Source organism: Scyliorhinus torazame, chromosome 7 (assembly GCF_047496885.1).
Source record: "Scyliorhinus torazame isolate Kashiwa2021f chromosome 7, sScyTor2.1, whole genome shotgun sequence".
NCBI classification, from domain to species: domain Eukaryota; kingdom Metazoa; phylum Chordata; class Chondrichthyes; order Carcharhiniformes; family Scyliorhinidae; genus Scyliorhinus; species Scyliorhinus torazame.
In genome coordinates this window covers 170,830,070-170,852,114 of record NC_092713.1, presented here as the reverse complement: position 1 = coordinate 170,852,114, position 22,045 = coordinate 170,830,070, and the positions used below count along the sequence as shown (strand labels likewise).

Here is a 22,045-nt window from a genome sequence, read left to right as displayed (position 1 = left end):
ATTGCACTCCCGCAAGTCAGCTGACTCCTGCTGACCCCGGCCACTCCCGCCTCTCCTTTGACTCCTCCCATTGTGGGACTTCCCCTCCCCCTCCATTACCCACCAGCAGGCTCTCCGCCTCCCTCTTCCATCCCAAGCGTGGGAAAAACCCTCGCTTCCCCGCCCCGACCCTGCACCCTCCAGCCTTCAGCGCGGGAAAAATCCCGCGCTTTTCACCTGCCCGGCCCCGCCTCCTCTGTCGCAGCTCCTTTTACAGGCCCAGTCCCCTCACCCCCGACTCGGGCCTCCCCCTCCCCCGCGGGGCCCCATCCCCCCCTACCGGCCATCCACCCCCTACTTCGTTTACTTGCCGCCCCTCCAAGAGCCCACCCGACAGACCCAACCCAAACAGTGCCCAACCCACCCTAACCATCCACACCGAACCAAAACTAAACAAGAACAAAGAACCCCCCCCTCAAAATGTAACACAACAACAACAATCCCCAACCATCCCCACGTCCGACCCCCCCATCCCGACTCTCAGTTTGTGTCCAGCTTCTCAGCCTGAACAAAGGCCCACGCCTCCTCCAAGGACTCAAAATAATGGTGCCGGTCCTTGTAGGTGACCCACAGATGCGCCAGCTGCAACATGCCAAACTTCACCCCCTTCCTGTGCAGCACTGCCTTCGCCCGGTTGTACCCGGCCCTCTTCTTCGCCACCTCCGCGCTCCAGTCCTGATATACTCGAACCTCCGCATTCTCCCACCTACTGCTCCTCTCCTTCTTGGCCCACCTGAGCACACACTCCCGATCAGCGAACCGATGAAACTGCACCAACACCGCCCGCGGTGGCTCGTTATCCTTGGGCCTCCTCGCCAGCACTCTATGGGCCCCTTCCAGCTCCAGGGGCCCCTGGAAGGACCCCGCTCCCATCAGCGAGTTTAACATGGTGACCATATAGGCCCCCACGTCCGACCCCTCCAGCCCCTCCGGGAGGCCCAGGATCCGCAGATTCTTCCGCCTCGACCGATTCTCCATCTCCTCGAAACATTCCTGCCATTTCTTGTGGAGCGACTCGGCGCCTCCACCTTTACCGCTAGGCCCAAGATCTCGTCCTCGATATCTGAGATCTTTTGTCGGACCTCGCGGATCGCCACCCCCTGGGCCGTCTGGGTCTCCAGCAGCTTATCAATAGAAGCCTTCATCGGCTCCAGCAGGTCCGCTTTGAGCTCCCTGAAGCAGCGCTGGATAACCTCCTGCTGCTCCTGCGCCAACTGCATCCATGCTGCCTGGTCCCCACCCGCCGGCATCTTGCTCTTCTTCCCTCGCACGTTCTTTGGCTTCACGACCACTTTTTTAGTCGCCCCACTCCTGGCCCAAGCCACACACTGTCGGGGGAATGTTGCAGTCTTCTTCCCACACCAGGAAATGTCGAAACAGTGCCGTTGGGGGCCCTGAAAAGAGCCCAAAAGTCCGTTCCAAGCGGGAGCTGCTGAACGTGCGACTTAGCTCTGCATAGCCACAACCGGAAGTCAAAATTGTGACTTCTTTACCTGCTCCTCCTAATACACATGAATAAACTTTACCCACACAAGTAAATTCTTTAAAGAGACCTGGCACCTTCTTATCAATCACCTCTTGATCAGGCTGTACAATCTTTTGCACCTCCTTCGCTTCACTTGGGCGTTCCTTTACCACTTTAACAAACCCCACTGTCTTATCCTGTTTTACCACATCAGCCTTCCCAGTGCTTTTCTTCAACCACCAACACTGACTTTACATGGCCTTGTTTATTACAGTGAAAACATTTGAAACTTTTCATGTCTCTTCCACCCTCTTGGATTTCTTTTTTAGTCTGAGGTACACTTTCCTTATTATCTCCCATCAGACCACCTTTACCTTTACCACTTGAGTATTTTTGATGTCCCCAGTTTCTATCGCTCACAGGCTGAAACTGATGTTGGAAACCAAGCTTTGATTAATGAACTAATTCATAATCATCTACCATTTCTGCTGCTAATCTCACAGTTTTAACCCTCTGCTCTTCCGCATGTGTTCTCACTACATCAGGAATTTCATTTTTAAACTCCTTCAAAAGTATAATTTCTCTGAGAGTTTCATACATTTGGTCTATTTTCAAAGCCCTTATCCACCTATCAAAATTACCCTGTTTGAGCCTTTCAAACTCCATGTATGTTTGACCAAATTCTTTCCTTAAATTTCCAAACCTTTGTCTGTAAGCTTCAGGCACTAGATCATATGCTCCTAAAATAGATTTTGTCACCTCCTCATACGATTCAGATACCTCCTCCGGTAGCGATGCAAACACTTCACTAGCCCTACCTATCAGCTTTGTTTGTATCAGTAATACCCACATGTCCTGTGGCCATTTCATTTGTTTAGCCACCTTCTCAAATTAAATGAAAAAGGCTTCTACCTCCTTCTCGTCAAACCTTGGCAATGCTTGGACATAGTTAAATAGATCCCCACCAAGCTTTCGACTGAGACGCTCTTTCTCACTATCCTCATCACTAACATCCAACTGTACGTTTCCCTTTATGCCTGCCAATTTTAACTGACTGTCATGTTTCATGGCCATTTTCTGAAGTTCAAACTCTCTCTCTTTATCTTTTTCCCTGATTTGTATCTCCCTTTCGCTTTCTTTTTCCTCTCTGTCTCTTTCCTATTCAAGCTGCTTTAATTCTTTCTCATGTTCCATTTGTTAAAGTTGTAACTGAATTTTTGCCATTTCCAATGAGTCAAACAGTATCTCAGGCAACATTAAATGCTTAGCCACCGCCATAATTACCTCATCTTTTCGCATTTTGTCAGGTAATGTTAACTGCAATGTTTTTGCCAAATCTAACAGTCTGCTTTTAGTCACTGTCCGTAAAGTACTGTGTGTGACCGTCTCCACCCCAAAAAACTTCAGAGCTTTTGAAAGAGCCATTGACCACAACACAATCCCCACTTAAACTAGAATACCACACCTGAAAAGCAACCACAATATGTTCACCCCCTCACTGTCTTTAAATTCGCTGAGCCAATCCAATAGATAGACTTTTATCCCCCTCGAGCCCCCAATTGTTATGGCCCAGGGTTTAGAGAACCCCAAAGTGTATCATGGAGTTCACCTGACCCACAACCTTTAATAGATTGTGGTATGGGGAGCACAAGGCCCACTCTACAGGTGTGATACTTCAGAAAGAGAAAAGTTCTTTTTTAAAGCAAAACAATGTTTATTCTATGAACTCAAGTTAACCTTTTTAAAACAAACAGTGAATATCTTAGCAACCATTCATTCAAAGATAACCCCCAAAGAATACAACACTAAGTAACCTGTATGCTGTCCTTTTACACCCAAAAAACTTAACAAACCTTCAAACAGAAGCACATCAGAGTTTACATTCAATACTGAAAATATTTATAATTCTGAATTCACCAAATGGTTAAGAGATAATCCTTCATGGCAGTGAGAGATCAACAGTACAGCTGCTTTTTCTGATTTCAGCTGCAACACACTGCTAAACCAAAAAAACAGACACACCCAAGCTTTCCTCAAAGTGAAACTAAAAAGCAGAACCAGAGCTCAGCCCCACCCACACTCTGACACCACTGCAGTAACATGAGCAGCCAACCATTTCTTAAAGCGACATTCTCATCACAATCTGAACACTAATGCACAAACTCAGAACACATAATTCCTGAGACCGAGTCTGTCACACCCTCAGGCTTCCCGCATCTGTAAGTACACAAACTAACCCCCTCACTAGTAACCTACAGCAGAACAAGCAGAACAATCTGTGGCCCACATTGTGACTGGCAGGTATGATGTGGTAGGCATCACAGAGACATGGTTGCAGGGGGTTCAGGACTGGCATTTAAACATCCAGGGATTCACGACCTATCGAAAAGACAGAGAGGTGGGCAGAGGGGGCGGGGTTGCCTTGTTAATTAGGAATGAAATTAAATCAATAGCACTAAACGACATAGGGTCAGATGATGTGGAGTCTGTGTGGGTAGAGTTGAGGAACCACAAAGGCAAAAAAACCATAATGGGAGTTATGTACAGGCCTCCTAACAGTGGTCAGGACCAGGGGCACAAAATGCACCACGAAATAGAAAGTGCATGTCAGAAAGGCAAGGTCACAGTGATCATGGGGGACTTTAATATGCAGGTGGACTGGGTAAATAATACTGCCAGTGGACCCACGGAAAGGGAATTCATTGAATGTTTACAGGAGGGCTTTTTGGAACAGCTTGTGATGGAGCCCACGAGGGAACAGGCCATTCTGGACTTAGTGTTATGTAATGAGCCAGACTTGATTAAAGATCTTAAAGTAAGGGAGCACTTAGGAGGCAGTGATCATAATATGGTCGAATTCAATCTCCAATTTGAAAGAAAGAAGGTAGAATCAGATGTAAAGGTGTTACAGTTAAATAAAGGTAACTACAGGGGCATGAGGGAGGAACTGACGAAAATCGACTGGGAGCAGAGCCTCGTGGGAAAGACAGTAGAACAGCAATGGCAGGAGTTTCTGGCAGTAATTGAGGACACAGTACAGAGGTTCATCCCAAAGAAACGAAAGGTTATCAGAGGGGGGATTAGGCAGCCATGGCTGACAAAGGAAGTTAGGGAGTGCATCAAAGCAAAAGAGAAAGCCTATAATGTGGCAAAGAGTAGTGGGAAGTCAGAAGATTGGGAAGGCTACAAAAACAAACAGAGGATAACAAAGACAGAGATAAGGAAAGAGAGGATCAAATTTGAAGGTAGGCTAGCCAGTAACATTAGGAATAATAGTAAAAGTTTATTTAAATACATTAAAAACAAACGGGAGGCAAAAGTTGACATTGGGCCGCTCCAAAATGACGCTGGTAATTTTGTGATGGGAGACAAGGAAATAGCTGAGGAACTGAATAAGTACTTTGCGTCAGTCTTCACAGTAGAAGACATGAGTAATATCCCAACAATTCCGGAGAGTCAGGGGGCAGAGTTGAATATGGTAGCCATCACAAAGGAGGAAGTGCTAGAGAAACTAAGAGGTCTAAAAATTGATAAATCTCCGGGCCCAGATGGGCTACATCCTAGAGTTCTAAAGGAGATAGCTGAAGAAATAGTGGAGGCGATAGTTATGATCTTTCAAAAGTCACTGGAGTCAGGGAAAGTCCCAGAGGATTGGAAAATCGCTGTTGTAACCCCCCTGTTCAAGAAGGGAACAAGGAAAAAGATGGAAAATTACAGGCCAATTAGCCTAACCTCGTTTGTTGGCAAGATTCTAGAATCCATTGTTAAGGATGAGATTTCTAAATTCTTGGAAGTGCAGGGTCGGATTAGGACAAGTCAGCATGGATTTAGTAAGGGGAGGTCGTGCCTGACAAACCTGTTAGAGTTCTTTGAAGAGATAACAAATAGGTTAGACCAAGGAGAGCCAATGGATGTTATCTATCTTGACTTCCAAAAGGCCTTTGATAAGGTGCCTCACGGGAGACTGCTGAGTAAAATAAGGGCCCATGGTATTCGAGGCAAGGTACTAACATGGATTGACGATTGGCTGTCAGGCAGAAGGCAGAGAGTTGGGATAAAAGGTTCTTTTTCGGAATGGCAACCGGTGACGAGCGGTGTCCCGCAGGGTTCAGTGTTGGGGCCACAGCTGTTCTCTTTATATATTAACGATCTAGATGACGGGACTGAGGGCATTCTGGCTAAGTTTGCCAATGATACAAAGATAGGTGGAGGGGCAGGTAGTATGGAGGAGGTGGGGAGGCTGCAGAAAGATTTAGACAGTTTAGGAGAGTGGTCCAAGAAATGGCTGATGAAATTGAACGTGGGCAAGTACGAGGTCTTGCACTTTGGAAAAAAGAATAGAGGCGTGGACTATTTTCTAAACGGTGACAAAATTCATAATGCTGAAGTGCAAAGGGACTTGGGAGTCCTAGTCCAGGATTCTCTAAAGGTAAACTTGCAGGTTGAGTCCGTAATTAAGAAAGCAAGTGCAATGTTGTCATTCATCTCAAGAGGCTTGGAATATAAAAGCAGGGATGTACTTCTGAAGCTTTATAAAGCATTAGTTAGGCCCCATTTAGAATACTGTGAGCAATTTTGGGCCCCACACCTCAGGAAGGACATACTGGCACTGGAGCGGGTCCAGCGGAGATTCACACGGATGATCCCAGGAATGGTAGGCCTAACATACGATGAACGTCTGAAGATCGTGGGATTATATTCATTGGAGTTTAGGAGGTTGAGGGGAGATCTAATAGAAATTTACAGGATAATGAATGGCTTAGATAGGGTGGATGTAGGGAAGTTGTTTCCATTAGCAGGGGAGACTAGGACCCGGGAGCACAGCCTTAGAATAAAAGGGAGTCACTTTAGAACAGAGATGAGGAGAAATTTCTTCAGCCAGAGAGTGGTGGGTCTGTGGAATTCATTGCCACAGAGGGCGGTGGAGGCCGGGACGTTGAGTGTCTTTAAGACAGAAGTTGATAAATTCTTGATTTCTCGAGGAATTAAGGGCTATGGAGAGAGAGCGGGTAAATGGAGTTGAAATCAGCCATGATTGAATGGTGGAGTGGACTCGATGGGCCGAATGGCCTTACTTCCGCTCCTATGTCTTATGGTCTTATGGTAACACTGAACACTGAAATTAACCCCAATTCCTAACCTTATACAGAAAACCCGAAACTGTGTGTTGTCAGTAACTCAAGACCAAGCCTGTCATGTTATCAATAGTTTCATTGCTATAAATTACTAATTGGTTGTGTGATTCTGGGATGTGCAGTCTTGTTTCAGACTAATTGTAACCTCTCTGTCTCTTTTTCTCCCTGTCTGTCTCTCTCTCTCTTTGTCTCTGTTCATCTCCCTCTGAGTCTGTCCCTCTCTCTCTGTCTGTCCCTCTCCCCCTTTCTCGGTCTATGTCTCTCCAACAGAGGAAGTGATGCTACTGGAAGAAAACAAAAATGCCGGAGAGAAATCCGCACTGGACGGTAAGACACTCGCTCTCCTCACCCTGCCACTGGACACTGACCCTCCAGGAGGGACAGAGTTGCATGCCAACCCTCTCAACACCCTTATCAACCTTGGCCTGTGGCCACTATCTAGCCAACCAACTGTGCCACTGTTCTGATTATGCTTTGCTCTGGATAACATAACAGAACCTATAGAGCTTTCATTTATATAGCAGAACCTATAGCAGATTGCCTGCTATGTTTTCACTTAAAAATACATCATTGGCTCCATTTTTGTGGGTTTGAGGCATCCTGAGGTTGTAATAAATGCAAAGCTTATTTTTTTGTGTGTGAAAGTATGGATTTTGTGCCTTGTGTTGTACTTTTCCACAACTATTTTCATGAAGGAACTTAAAACTGTTATAATTATGAATTTTATAAGATTGGTACACTTTCAGTCTGTGGCTTACTTTTGGGGAAAGAGAAAGGGGATCATGTGACATGTTCTGAAGCCTGTCTGACAGCATGCCTGAGTTGTTTGATTGTTAGAGATTAAAGGTGGGAAATAGGTACAAGGTTTTACACGTGGAGACAATGGCAGAAGCCTGTATGCTAACAATGGATAGACTGTGAGACTCTAAAGTCCCAGAAAAGTGTTGAGCATGGCGGTTTACAACTGTTGTGCTTTAAACTGTCTGTTTAGTTCCAAGATAAAAGAGAGTTAGGGTGTCAAAGATAGCTAATCAGCATTTCTACCTGGTTACAACACCCATCTGGCTCACATTGCCGTGTCGATGACTTTTGAAAGATGAAGGGTCTAAGATATCGCTGAAAACCCACAGACAAGGCCAGATTGCCAGGATCCAGGAGAGGGAGTGCAGAAAAGGAAAGAACGCTTGTGTGACTAGCTCCCCTTCTGGAGGGTAATTCAGTCTTGGTGGGGGGGAATAGTGTAAGCTTGACCCACTTTGACTTCCATCCCAATCCTGAGCAGACTTCTCTCATACTGTTTATTTTGTGTCAATGTGGAGTGCACAACAGTCCCACAGGTCAGAGTCAACCTTCACCATATAGTAACTGGGATTCCCAAGATATGGCTCTGTTTTAAGTCAATTAACCTTTTGTTTTCAGTCCTTAGAAGAGCAACAATCAAAAAAGGACGAATGGAGATGATGCACACAGAGTCGAGTGATGACCACTACACTGAAATATCTTCTGTGGGTGAGTCTTGGCCCTCCTCAGGTGAGATTGCTCTCATTTCAACTCACAGAATCGCTATGGCACAGAAGGAGGCCAAGGGAATCAGCAGTTATGGGGAGAATGCAGGAGAATGGGGATGAGAAAATATCAGCCATGATTGAATAGCGGAGCAGACTCGATGGGCAGAGTGGCCTAATTCTGCTCCTATGTCTTATGGTCTTATTTGGCCCATGTTTGCACACAGACTCTCCAAACGAGCATCATGACTAAGTGCCATTTCCCTGTCTTTTCCCGTATCCCTGCATATTGTTTCTATTCAAATAATCGAATGCCTCTTCAATGCCTTGATTGAACCTGTCTCCACCACACTCTCAGGCAGTGCATTCCAGACTCCAGCCACTCACTGGGTGAAAAAGATTTTTCTCACCACACATTTGCTTCTTTTGCAAATCACTTTAAATCTGTGCCCTTTCATTCTTGATCCTTTTGCAAGTGGGAATGGTTTCCCCCTATCTACTCTGTCCAGCACCCTCCTGATTTTGAACATCTCTATCAAATCTCCTCTCAGCCTTCTTCCCTCTAAGAAGAACAGTATCAACCTCTCCAATCTATCCTCATCCCTGGAAACATTCTTGTGAACCTCTTCTGCACCCTCTCTAATGCGCTCACATCATTCCTGTAGTAGGCGCACAATACTCCAGCTGAGGTCTAGTGTCTTGTATAAGTTCAACATAACTCCCTTGCTCTTATACTCTATGCCCATATTAATACACCCAGAATGGTATCTGCTTTAATGACTGCTCTCTCCACCTGTCCTGTCACCTTCAATGATATCTGCACATATACACCCAGGTCGCTCTGCTCCTGCACCCCTTTAGAATTGCTACCTTTATTTTATATGGTCGCTCCATGTTCTTCCTACCTCACACTTCTCCACATTGAACTTCATCTGCCACCGACCTGCCCACTTCACCAACTTGTCTATGCCCTTTTGAAGTTCTACACTGTCTTCCTCACAGTTCACAATACTTCTGAGTAGATTGGTTAGAGCACTGAAGAAGGCCTATTGTTTCTGTGCTGGCTCTCTGAAAGAGGAACTTAGCTAGTCTCACTCCCTTGCACTTTCCCCAGAGCTCTGCAAACCTGCTCTCTTCTGATGATTATCCAATTCTCTTGATTGAATTCATCTTTCGTGATGAGCATACTGTTGTCTGCCTTTACCTAAGGTGGTCTCCCTCTTGCTCTGTCCAGGTTCCCCGCTAGCGAGGACCAGCATCAAGAGCACCAAACTGCTGGAGAGTTCATCCTACTTCCGCCGCAAGGAACGCATGTTGCGCATCTCCATACGTCACATGGTCAAGTCCCACGCCTTTTACTGGATTATCCTGAGCCTAGTGGCACTCAACACCGTATGCGTCGCTATCGTCCACTACGACCAGCCTTTGTGGCTCACTAACTTCCTCTGTGAGTATGAATCTTCCATTCGAGGCCTCAGTGCCCCCAGGGGACAGGGAACCTCAACACTGACTGTGAGTCCTCCAATTCCCCCCCCCCCCCCCCCCCCGCCCCCACCCCACCGTGTGGCAGTTTTTGGTTGTTGCCTCATGTGGTGATGTGCATCACTGTAAATACATGTAAGCTAGACAGACACTAGAGGGAGCACCAGAAACATCACACACACACACTCAACCAATAGATAAGTTAGATGGGATGCGACCAATGGACATTCATGATACACAAGGAGGTGACACGACCACAGGGTGCATTACACCAACCCATACATAAAGGACACCACATACATGATCAGCCCTTTTGGCCAGTGGAGACAGTCAGTGAGGAGAGGCACAGGGTTGATTCATTATCACACCCACCACGTGGAAGACAGCAGCTGGTTAGTCAGTTTAGGTAGCTACAATAGGATTAGCAGTAGTGTCGAACTCAAGTTATAAAAGTGTACATCGTGTAAATAAATGAGTTGAAATTATTTACACGTCTCGACCTTCCTTGACAAATGCAACACAAGGAAGCCGCTTATGTTACAAAGGAAACATAACAAAACACCTCAGACTGAAATATGAACGTGCCAAATTGGTGGACGGCAAAAGGCCAACTAATCTTAAATGCATATTTCTTAATATCACTCCCAACTAATAGTAAAACGCATGCTGGAGATCTGAAGTAAAAACCGAAAATGCTGGAAAAATTCAGCTGGTCTACCATCACCTGTAGAGAGAAAAAATAGAATTAATGTTTCGAGTTCAATATGACTCTTCTTCAGTTCTCAGTTTTCATTAATCTTAGGACAATCCCAAAATGCTTTGCAGCCAATTTAGTATTTTTGAAATATGATCAGTAAATTATTGAATAGGTGGCTAAAGTATTGGTCGTGGAATGTGTATAGAAGCAATTTATATGGATTTCCAAAAGGCATTTTATAAAGTTCCCCGTATGAGACTGTGAGTTTAAGTTTAAACTCATGGAATTGATGGTAAATGATTGACTGTGTTAGGAAAGTGGCTGAGAGACAGGAGACAGAGAGGAGGGATAGTGTACAGCTACTCTAATTGGTAGAATGTGATGTCCCGCAAGAATCCATTTTTGGCCTTCAGCTATTTATATTATTTATATGTATTAACACCTCTCAAGGATGGTTAGGCATGGGTGATAAATGCTGGCCCAGCCAGTGATACCCACATCACATGAAATTTTTAAAAATGCTGGGACAGAAAGCAAAATATCCAAGTTTTTCCATGAAAAACGCTAGACGGCATTGTAAGCTGTGTAGATGAAAGACATGAGAAAATCCGTGGCAAATTGGTTTGAGCATAATCAAGTGCATGGTAATTTACTCCCAATGTGAAAAAGATAGAACGGGGTACTTTCAAAATCCTGAAAAACGAGCAGTAGTAGGAGGTAAAAGAAATTGTAGGGTCCATGTACATAGATCGATAAAATGATAAAACAGGTACAGAACATAATCAAAAGGATAATGGAATACTGGCCTTTATTGCTGGGGGATTAGAATACAATGGGGTAGAAATCATGCTTCAGTTGTACTAAACCCTGTTTAGACCTGGAAGTAGTGTAGTCCTGGGCACCATACCTGCGGCAGGACATATGTAGACTGGCCAGAATGATAGCTGGGCTCTAAGGGTAGTTATAAGGCAACACGGTGGCACAGTGGTTAGCACTGCTGCCTCATAACGCCAGGCCTAGGGCAGCACGGTGGCACAGTGGTTAGCACTATTGCCTCTCGCCGCCGATGTCCCAAGTTCGACCCCGGCTCTGGGTCTCTGTCTGTGTGGAGTTTGCACATTCTCCCCGTGTTTGTGTGGGTTTCGCCCCCACAACCCAAAGATGTGCAGGGTAGGTGGATTGGCCACACTAAATTGCCTCTTAATTGGAAAAAATGAATTGGCCATTTTAAATTATCCCTTAGTGTCCATGGATGCACATGTTAGGTGGGATTAGGGATAGAGTGGGGGAAGTGGGCCCTGTTGGGGTGTTCTTTCAGAAGGTTGGTGTGAATTTGATGGGCTGAATGACCTCCTTCTGCACTGTAGGCATTTTATGGTTAAATTACAAGGAGAGATTAAACAAGCTACAGTTGTAGTCACTGGAATTGTGAAGACTGAGGGGAGATTTGATTGAAGTTTAATATACTAAGGAAAACTTATTGGGTAGATCAAAATAAATTATTTTGATTGGTTAGGGAGTCAAGGAACAGGAGGGTGTGTGACTACCATATTAGAGTTAAGAATTTCAGGAGTGAATTCAGGAACAATTTCCATAAGTGCAGCTCTCCCTCAGTACTGCGCTGGAGTATCAGTCTGCATTTTGTGTACATTTTCCACTCCAGTCACTGGAGCACAGGATTCAGCTTGATATTCCCAGTGCAGTATGAGGGAGTGCTGGACTGTCAGTGGTGGAGTCTGTTGGACGAGGCATGGAATAAGTCAGCCCTCTCGAAGGAGCATGGAGGATCCAGTGGCAGCATTTTGAAGAGGGGTAGGACAATTGCTTCACGGTCCTGACTTGAAACTACATCTCAACCGACGTTACTAACAACAGATTATCTGGGCTTTATCTCCTTGCTGTTTGTGGGATCTTGCTGTGCACAAATTGGCTACACTTCAAAAGTACATCATTGACTGTAAAGTTATTGAGATGTCCTGAGATCTTTCTGTACTGACCTGAGGATCTAACCGATAGAACAGAACTCAGTTCCCAAGGCCCAGCTAAGATTCTATTTTGTGTGGGCAGTAAGGGAGTCACCCTTTTGTAGCCTGTCAGCAAACAGCAGCGAGCAAGCCTCAAATGGCAATTTATTATTCCTTTTCTAGATTGTGACCTTGCCACTCCAGAGTCCAGAGAGTGAAAAATCATGGAAGTCAACACCTCTCTAAACCATCACCCCCAACTGGCAGGGGGCATGTGGGCACCCTGGGAAGCAGGGCAGGAGGTTCTTGGGGCGAGGGAATGTTATCCTTGGCGACAATTAGACAAATTAGGTTTGGTCTGATCTCTACTGGGACTGAAAATGGCACTGAGGCAGGCTTGAGCTCTGAATGGGATCATGCTGTCCCTCTCCGACATTCAGTTCCTTATAACACTTCTCTTTCATTTTCTTAGACTATGCTGAGTTCACCTTTCTGGGCCTTTTCCTGTCCGAGATGTTCCTAAAGATGTACGGCTGTGGTCTACGACTTTATTTTCACTCGTCCTTCAATTGTTTTGATTGTGGGGTGAGTCCAACATTAAGCACCTCGTCAAAATATCATTCCCAGTACATGGTACCTGGTACCTGATCCTGCAGTACAGTGTGACTGTCTATGGTATTAAACCCCTGCAGTACAGTGTGACTATCAATGGTATTTGACCCCTACAATACAATGTGACTGTCTATGGTATTAGACCCTAGCAGTACAATGTGACTGTCTATGGTATTAGACCCCTACAGGACAATGTGATTGTCTATGATATTAGACCCCTACAGTACAGTGTGACTGTCTATGGAATTAGACCCCTGCAGTAAATGTGACCATCAATGGTATTAGACCCCTGCAATACAATGTGACTGTCTATGTTATTAGACCCCTGCAGTACAATGTGAGTGTCTATGGTATTAGACCCGTGCAGTACAGTGCGAATGTCTATGGTATTAGACCTCTGCTGTACAGTGCGACTGTCTATGTATTAGATCCCTGCAGTACAATGTGACTATCTATGGTATTAGACCCCTACTGGACAATGTGACTGTCTATGTTATTAGACCCCTGCAGTACAGTGCGACTGTCTATGGTATTAGACCTCTGAGTACAGTGCGACTGTCTATGGTATTAGATCCCTGCAGGACATTGTGACTGTCTATGTATTAGATCCCTGCAGTACAATGTGACTGTCTATGTTATTCAACCCCTACTGGACAATGTGACTGTCTATGGTATTAGACCCGTGCAGTACAGTGCGACTGTCTCTGGTATTAGACCTCTGCAGTACAGTGCGACTGTCTATGTATTAGATCCCTGCAGTACAATGTGACTATCTATGGTATTAGACCCCTACTGGACAATGTGACTGTCTATGTTATTAGACCCCTGCAGTACAGTGCGACTGTCTATGGTATTAGACCTCTGAGTACAGTGCGACTGTCTATGGTATTAGATCCCTGCAGGACATTGTGACTGTCTATGGTATTAGACCCCTGCAGTACAGTGCGACTGTCTATGGTATCAGATCCCTGCAGAACAACGTGACTGTCTATGATATTAGGCCCCTGCAGGACAATGTGACTGTCTGTGGTATTAGACCCCTGCAGTACAGTGTGACTTTCTATGGTATTAGACCTCTGCAGTACAGTGCGACTGTCTATGGTATTAGACCTCTGCAGTACAGTGTGACTGTCTATGGTATCAGACGCCTATAATACAATGTGACTGTCTATGGTATCAGATCCATGCAGTACACAGTGACTGTTTCTGATATAAGACCCCTGTGATAGTGTGACTGTATATGGTATGAGACCCCTGCAGTACAGAAGACTGTGTATGGCATCTGACCCCTGTAATAGAGTGTGACTGCCCATGGTATCAGACCCTTGCAGTACAGTGTGACTATTCACAATATCAGAACCCTGCATTACCATGTGATTATCTATGGTACCAGACCCCTGCAGTACAGTGTGACTATCTATGGTACCAGACCCCTGCAGTACAGTGTGACTACCTATGGTACCAGACCCCTGCAATACAGTGTGACTGTGTATGGCATCTGACCCCTGTAATACAGAGTGACTGTCTGTGTTATCAGACCCCTGCAATACAGTGTGACTGTCAATGGTACCAGATCCCTGCAGTAATGCAAGAAGTATAACGGGTAAGGCAGATGAACTTAGAGCTTGGATTAGTACTTGGAACTATGAAGTTGTTGCCATTACAGAGACCCGGTTGAGGGAAGGACAGGATTAGCAGCTAAACGTTCCAGGATTTAGATGTTTCAGGCGGGATAGAGGGGGATGTAAAAGGGGTGGCGGAGTTGCACTACTGGTTAGGAAGAATATCACAGCTGTACTACGGGAGGACACCTCAGAGGGCAGCGAGGCTATATGGGTAGAGATCAGGAATAAGAAGGGTCCAGTCACAATGTTGGGGGTTTACTACAGGCCTCCCAACAGCCAGCGAGAGATAGAGGAGCAGTTAGGTAGACAGATTTTGGAAAGGAGTAACAGCAACAGGATAGTTGTGATGGGAGACTTCAACTTCCCCAATATTGACTGGGACTCACTTAGTGCTAGGGGCTTGGAGGGGGCAGAGTTTGTAAGGAGCATCCAGGAGGGCTTCTTAAAACAATATATGGTTTGTCCAACTAGGGAAGGGGCTGTACTGGACCTGGTATTGGGGAATGAGCCCGGCCAGGTGGTAGAAGTTTCAGTAGGGGAGCATTTCGGGAACAGTGACCACAATTCAGTAAGTTTTAAAGTGCTGGTGGACAATGACAAGAGTGGACCTAGGATGAATGTGCTAAATTGGGGGAAGGCTAATTAGAACAATATTAGGCGGGAACTGAAGAACCTAGATTGGGGGCGGATGTTTGAGGGTAAATCGACATCTGACATGTGGGAGGCTTTCAAATGTCAGTTAAAAGGAATTCAGGACCGGCATGTTCCTGTGCGGAAGAAGGATAAATATGGCAAATTTCGGGAGCCTCGTGAAAAAGAAAAAGGAGGCATTTATCAGGGCTAGAAGGCTGAGAACAGACGAAGCCTGTGTGGAATATAAGGAAAGTAGGAAGGAACTTAAGCAAGGAGTCAGGAGAGCTAAAAGGGGTCACAAAAAGTCATTGGCAAATGGGGTTAAGGAAAATCCCAAGGCTTTTTACACATACATAAAAAGCAAGATGGTAGCCAGGGAAAGAGTTGGCCCACAGAAGGATAGGCAAGTGAATCTATGTGTGGAGCCAGAGGAAATGGGCGAGGTACTAAATGAATACTTTGCATCAGTATTCACCAAAGAGAAGGAATTGGTGGATGAAAGGGCAGCACGGTAGCATTGTGGATAGCACAATTGCTTCACAGCTCCAGGGTCCCAGGTTTGATTCCGGCTTGGGTCACTGTCTGTGCGGAGTCTGCACATCCTCCCCGTGTGTGCGTGGGTTTCCTCCGGGTGCTCCGGTTTCCTCCCACAGTCCAAAGATGTGCCGGTTAGGTGGATTGGCCATGATAAATTGCCCTTAGTGTCCAAAGTTGCCCTTAGTGTTGGATGGGGTTACTGGGTTATGGGGATAGGGTGGAGGTGTTGACCTTGGGTAGGGTGCTCTTTCTAAGAGTCGGTGCAGACTCGATGGGCCGAATGGCCTCCTTCTGCACTGTAAATTCTATGATCTATGATGTTGAGTCTGGAGAAGGGTGAGTAGATAGCTTGGGTCACATTGGGATTCAAAAAGACGAGGTGTTGTGCGTCTTGAAAAATATTAAGGTAGATAAGTCCCCAGAGCCTGATGGGATCTACCCCAGAATATTGAAGGAGGCGAGAGAGGAAATTGCTGAGGCCTTGACAGAAATCTTTGGATCCTCACTGTCTTCAGGTGATGTCCCGGAGGACTGGAGAATAGCCAATGTTGTTCCTTTGTTTAAGAAGGGTAGCAAGGATAATCCAGGGAACTACAGGCCGGTGAGCCTTACGTCAGTGGTAGGGAAATTACTGGAGAGAATTCTTCGAGACAGGATCTACTCCAATTTGGAAGCAAATGGACGTATTAGCGAGAGGCAGCACGGTTTTGTGAAGGGGAGGCCGTGTCTCACTGACTTGATAGAGTTTTTCGAAGAGTTAAAAAGATGATTGATGCAGGTAGGGCAGTGGATGTTGTCTCCATTGACTTCAGTAAGGCCTTTGACAAGGTCCCTCATGGCAGACTGTTACAAAAGATGAAGTCACACGGGATATGGGGTGAGCTGGCAAGATGGGTACAGAACTGGCTAGGTCATAGAAGGCAGAGAGTAGCAATGGAAGGGTGCTTTTCTGATTGGAGGGCTGTGACTAGTGGTGTTCCGCAGGGATCAGTGCTGGGACCTTTGCTGTTCGTAGTATATATAAATGATTTGGAGGAAAATGTAACTGGTCTGATTAGTAAGTTTTTAGCCTTAGTTTATTAGCTCTGATTACGTCACCTTTACTCACGAGTCGCCAGGTATCTTTCTGATACCGCCACGTGGTTCAAGTTCAAATTTTGATTAATAAGTCAGCACACCGCTTAGTAAGTTTGAAATCAACGGTCATTTATTATATACAAGAAGTAATGTTTATACAATAATCCTACTATCTCTATAATAAACCTATCACTACTGGTCAATACTTAACTTTAGGAAGAGCCCACCAGGTCAGGGAAACGAATGGCTTATCCAATCGGATTTGGCCCGCGGGATTCAAAAGGCTGATACAGGTCGATGGCTAGGAGTCTTTATCGGATAGCGATCGCTGGATTCAAACTTACAGTTGCCGGTTGATGTTCTTGCGAAGGTCTCAAACAGGCAAAGAAAGGAGAGAGAGAGCGATCTGAACTTGGCCCCTCACTTTATAGGGCCCATGGGCTTCCCGCCTCTCGGGGCCGCCCGTGACCCTGAGTCCCAAGTGATTGGACTTGTTCCCAATCACTGGGTTCGATACGTCCAATTGCGAGGCGATTCCCTGATCGGGGGGTGGTCGTTCACCTGACTTTGTTTCGGCCACTGCAGGCGCCGACAGGTCTGGCCCGGCATTCAATTGCTAATATGTTGCAATTGTTCCCGGGGATAGCCGATTAAACTGCAGATGTATGGGTTGATGGGCTGCTAATAGTCCTGAGTATAACTGCAGATGTCTGGGTTGATGGGCTGTTAATAGTCCTGAGTATCGACCTGGGCCGACTTCCCCAGAGCCGAATATGATATTCTGCCTGCAGCTGTCCGTTTGTGTCTTGTTACCTGCTTTTCCCATCAGCCTTTCCGGTTAGCCATTTTAAACCGGGTTTTGGCCAAATTAACCGGGAAGCAGCCATTTTACGTGGCTACAGTTTGCAGACAACACAAAGGTTGGTGGAATTGCGGATAGCGATGCGGACTGTCAGAGGATACAACAGGATTTAGATCGTTTGGAGACTTGGACAGAGAGATGGCAGATGGAGTTTAATCCGGACAAATGTGAGGTAATACATTTTGGAAGGTCGAATGCAGGTAGGGAATATACAGTGAATGGTAGAACCCTCAAGAGACAGTCAGAGAGATCTAGGTGTACAGGTCCACAGGTCACTGAAAGGAGCAACACAGGTGGAGAAGGTAGTCAAGAAGGCATACGGCATGCTTGCCTTCATTGGCCGGGGCATTAGTATAAGAATTGGCAAGTCATGTTGCAGCTGTGAACCTTAGTTAGGCCATACTTGGAATATAATGTTCAATTCTGGTCGCCACACTACCAGAAGGATGTGGAGGCTTTAGAGAGGGTGCAGAAGAGATTTACCAGGATGTTGCCTGGTATGGGAGGGCATTAGCTATGAGGAGCGGTTGAACAAACTCGGTTTGTTCTCGCTGGAACAACGGAGGTTGAGGGGTGACCTGATCGAGGTCTACATAATTATGAGGGGCATAGACAGAGTGGATAGTCAGAGGCTTTTTACCAGGGTAGAGGGGTCAATTACTAGGGGGCATATGTTTAAGGTGCGAGGGGCAAGGTTTAGAGGAGATGTACGAGGCAAGTTTTTTACACAGAGGGTAGTGGGTGCCTGGAACTCGCTGCCGGAGGAGATGGTGGAAGCAGGGACTATAGTGACATTTAAGGGGCATCTTGACAAATACATGAATAGAATGGGAAGAGAGGGCTACGGACCCAGGAAGTGTAGAAGATTTTAGTTTAGATGGTCGGCACAGGCTTGGAGGGCCGAAGGGCCTGTTCCTGTGCTGTACTTTTCTTTGTTCTTTGTTCTTTGTTCTTAGTATAGTGTGACCATCTATGGTATCAGAGACTTGCAGTACAGTGTGACTATCAAGGAATAATACCCATGCAGTACAGTGTGACTAGCTATGGTATCAGACCCTTGCAGGACAGTGTTACTGTCAAGGAATAATACCCATGCAGTACAGTGTGACTAGCTATGGTATCAGACCCCTGCTGTACAGTGTGACTATCTATGGTATCATACCCTTGCAGTACAGTGTGACTGTCAAGAAATAATACCCATGCAGTACAGTGTGACGATCTGTGGTATCGGACCTCAGTAATACAGTATGACTGTCTATTGTATCAGACCCCTGTAATACAGTGTGACTGTCTATTGTATTATATCCCTATATACAAAGTGACTGACTATGGTATCGAACCGCTGTATTATTTTGAGACTATGTCTGGTATTTGCATCTGTATTGCTCTGTGACTGTCCTTGCTATCTAATGACGACAATATTTTTCCATATTTGTTGATGAGATATTAGTATTGCATGGAAGGCGTTAAATGCACATCCCTAATTGCACTTGAGAAGCTGGTGGTGAACTGTCTTCTTGAAGTACTTCAGGCCAATTTGTGTAGGCTTTGGTTTAGGAAGTGATTTCTTGAATTTTCATCCAATGACAATGAAGTACCGGTGATATATTTCCAAGTCAAGATGGTAAGTGGCTTGCAGGTAGTGGAGTTTGCATGGGCCTGCTCATTGAGCCTTCTCTACCATTCAGTAGGATCTTGGTGGCTCTTCTGCCTCAACTCCATTTTTCCCCCCTCCCCCTTATCCCTTTATTCGTTGAAAGGCGAATACCTTGTCTATCCCAGCCTTAACTATATTCACTGATGGAGAATCCACAACCCAGAGAGTTAGAAAATTACAAAGATTCACAACCCTTTGAGTAAATAATTTTCTCCTCATCTCAGTCCTGGATGATCGACCCTACAGCCTCATTCTTATAAACATCAATGATTATAGGGACATGTTACGTTCTAGAAACTGTATTAAGAACATAAGAACTAGGAGCAGGAGTAGGCCATCAGGCCCCTCGAGCCTGCTCCGCCATTCAATGAGATCATGGCTGATCCTTTGTGGACTCAGCTCCACTTTCCGGCCTGAACACCATAATCCTTAATCCCTTTATTCTTCAAAAAACTATATCTTTATCTTAAAAACATTTAATGAAGGAGCCTCAACTGCTTCACTGGGAAAGGAATTCCATAGATTCACAGCCCTTTGGGTGAAGAAGTTCCTCCTAAGTTCAGTCCTAAATCTACTTCCCCTTATTTTGAGGCTATGCCCCCTAGTTCTGCTTTCACCCGCCAGTGGAAACAACCTGCCCGCATTTATCCTATCTATTCCCTTCATAATTTTATATGTTTCTATAAGATCCCCCCCGCATCCTTCTAAATTCCAACGAGTACAGTCTACTCAACCTCTCCTCGTAATCCAACCCCCTCAACTCTGGGATTAACCTAGTGAATCTCCTCTGCACACCCTCCAGTGCCAGTACGTCCTTTCTCAGGTAAGGAGACCAAAACTGAACACAATACTCCAGGTGTGGCCTCACTAACACTTATACAATTGCAGCATAACCTCCCTCGTCTTAAACTCCATACCTCTAGCAATGAAGGACAAAACTTCATTTGCCTTCTTAATCACCTGTAAACCAAATTTTTGCGGCTCATGCACTAGCACACCCAGGTCTCTCTGCACAGAAGCATGTTTTAATATTTTATCATTTAAATAATAATCCCTTTGCTGTTATTCCTACCAAAATGGATAACCTCACATTTGTCAACATTGTATTCCATCTGCCAGAGCCTAGCCCATTCACTTAACCTATCCAAATCCCTCTGCTGACTTCCGGTATCCTCTGCACTTTTTGCTTTACCACTCATCTTAGTGTCGTCTGCAAACTTGGACACATTGTACTTGGTCCCCAACTCCAAATCATCTATGTAAATTGTGAACAATTGTGGGTCCAACACTGATCCCTGAGGGACACCACTAGCTACTGATTGCCAACCAGAGAAACACCCATTAATCTCCACTCTTTGCTTTCTATTAATTAACCAATCCTCTAGCCATGCTCCTACTTTACCCTTAATGCCATGCATCTTTATCTTATGCAGCAACCGTTTGTGTGGCACCTTGTCAAAAGCTTTCTGGAAATCCAGATATACCACATCCATTGGCTCCCCGTTATCTACTGCACTGATAATGTCCTCAAAAAATCACACTAAATTAGTTAGGCATGTCCTGCCCTTTATGAACCCATGCTGCGTCTGCCCAATGGGACAATTTCCATCCAGATGCCTCGCTATTTCTTCCTTGATGATAGATTCCAGCATCTTCCCGACAACCGAAGTTAAGCTAACTGGCCTATAATTACCCGCTTTCTGCCTACTTCCTTTTTTAAACAGTGGTGTCACGTTTGCTAATTTCTAATTAGCCGGGACCACCCCAGATCTAGTGAATTTTGGTGAATTATCACTAGAGCATTTGCAATTTCCCTAGCCATCTCTTTTAGCACTCTGGGATACATTCCTTCAGGGCCAGGAGACTTGTCTACCTTTAGCCCCATTAGCTTGCCCATCACTACCTCCTGAGTGATAACAATCATCTCAAGGTCCTCACCTGTCACAGCCTCATTTCCATCAGTCACTGGCATGTTATTTGTGTCTTCCAGTGTGAAGACTGACCCAAAAAACCTGTTCAATTCCTCAGCCATTTCCTCATTCTCCCATTATTAAATCTCCCTTCTCATCCTCTAAAGGATCAATATTTACCTTAGCCACTCTTTTTTGTTTTATATATTTGTAGAAACTTTACTCTCTGTTTTTATATTCTGAGCAAGTTTACTCTCATAATCTATCTTCCTCTTCTTTATAGCTTTTTTATTAGCTGTCTGTTGCCCCCTAAAGATTTCCCAGTCCTCTAGTCTCCCACTAATCTTTGCCACTTTGTATGCTTTTTCCTTCAATTTGATACTCTCCCTTATTTCCTTAGATATCCACGGTCGATTTTCCCTCTTTCTACCATCCTTCCTTTTTGTTAGTATAAACCTTTGCTGAGCACCGTGAAAAATCGCTTGGAAGGTTCTCCACTGTTCCTCAACTGTTTCACCATAAAGTCTTTGCTCCAAGTCTACATTAGCAAGCTCTACTCTCATCCCATTGTAATCTCCTTTGTTTAAGCACAAAACACAAGTGTTTGATTTTACCTTCTCGCCCTCCATCTGTATTTTAAATTCCACCATATTGTGATCGCTCCTTCCGAGAGGATCCCTAACTATGAGATCATTAATCAATCCTGCCTCATTACACAGGACCAGATCTAGGACCGCTTGTTCCCTCGTAGGTTCCATTACATACTGTTCTAGAAAATTATCGTGGATACATTCTATAAACTCCTCTTCAAGGCTGTCTTGACCGACCTGGTTAAACCAATCGAC

The 22,045-nt window shown here is 45.3% G+C and overlaps 1 protein-coding gene across 1 annotated transcript in view; it reads left to right on the top strand.

Annotated features, from left to right (window-relative positions):
- The window catches only part of LOC140426708 (probable voltage-dependent R-type calcium channel subunit alpha-1E), a 1,526,345-nt gene that overhangs the window by 979,198 nt on the left and 525,102 nt on the right, over nucleotides 1–22,045 (top strand). The window contains exons 11-14 of the mRNA XM_072511794.1: nucleotides 6,910–6,966; nucleotides 8,059–8,148; nucleotides 9,379–9,591; nucleotides 12,760–12,872. Coding sequence (XP_072367895.1) covers nucleotides 6,910–6,966; nucleotides 8,059–8,148; nucleotides 9,379–9,591; nucleotides 12,760–12,872 — 473 coding nt within the window. The remainder of the gene's footprint in view (nucleotides 1–6,909; nucleotides 6,967–8,058; nucleotides 8,149–9,378; nucleotides 9,592–12,759; nucleotides 12,873–22,045) is intronic.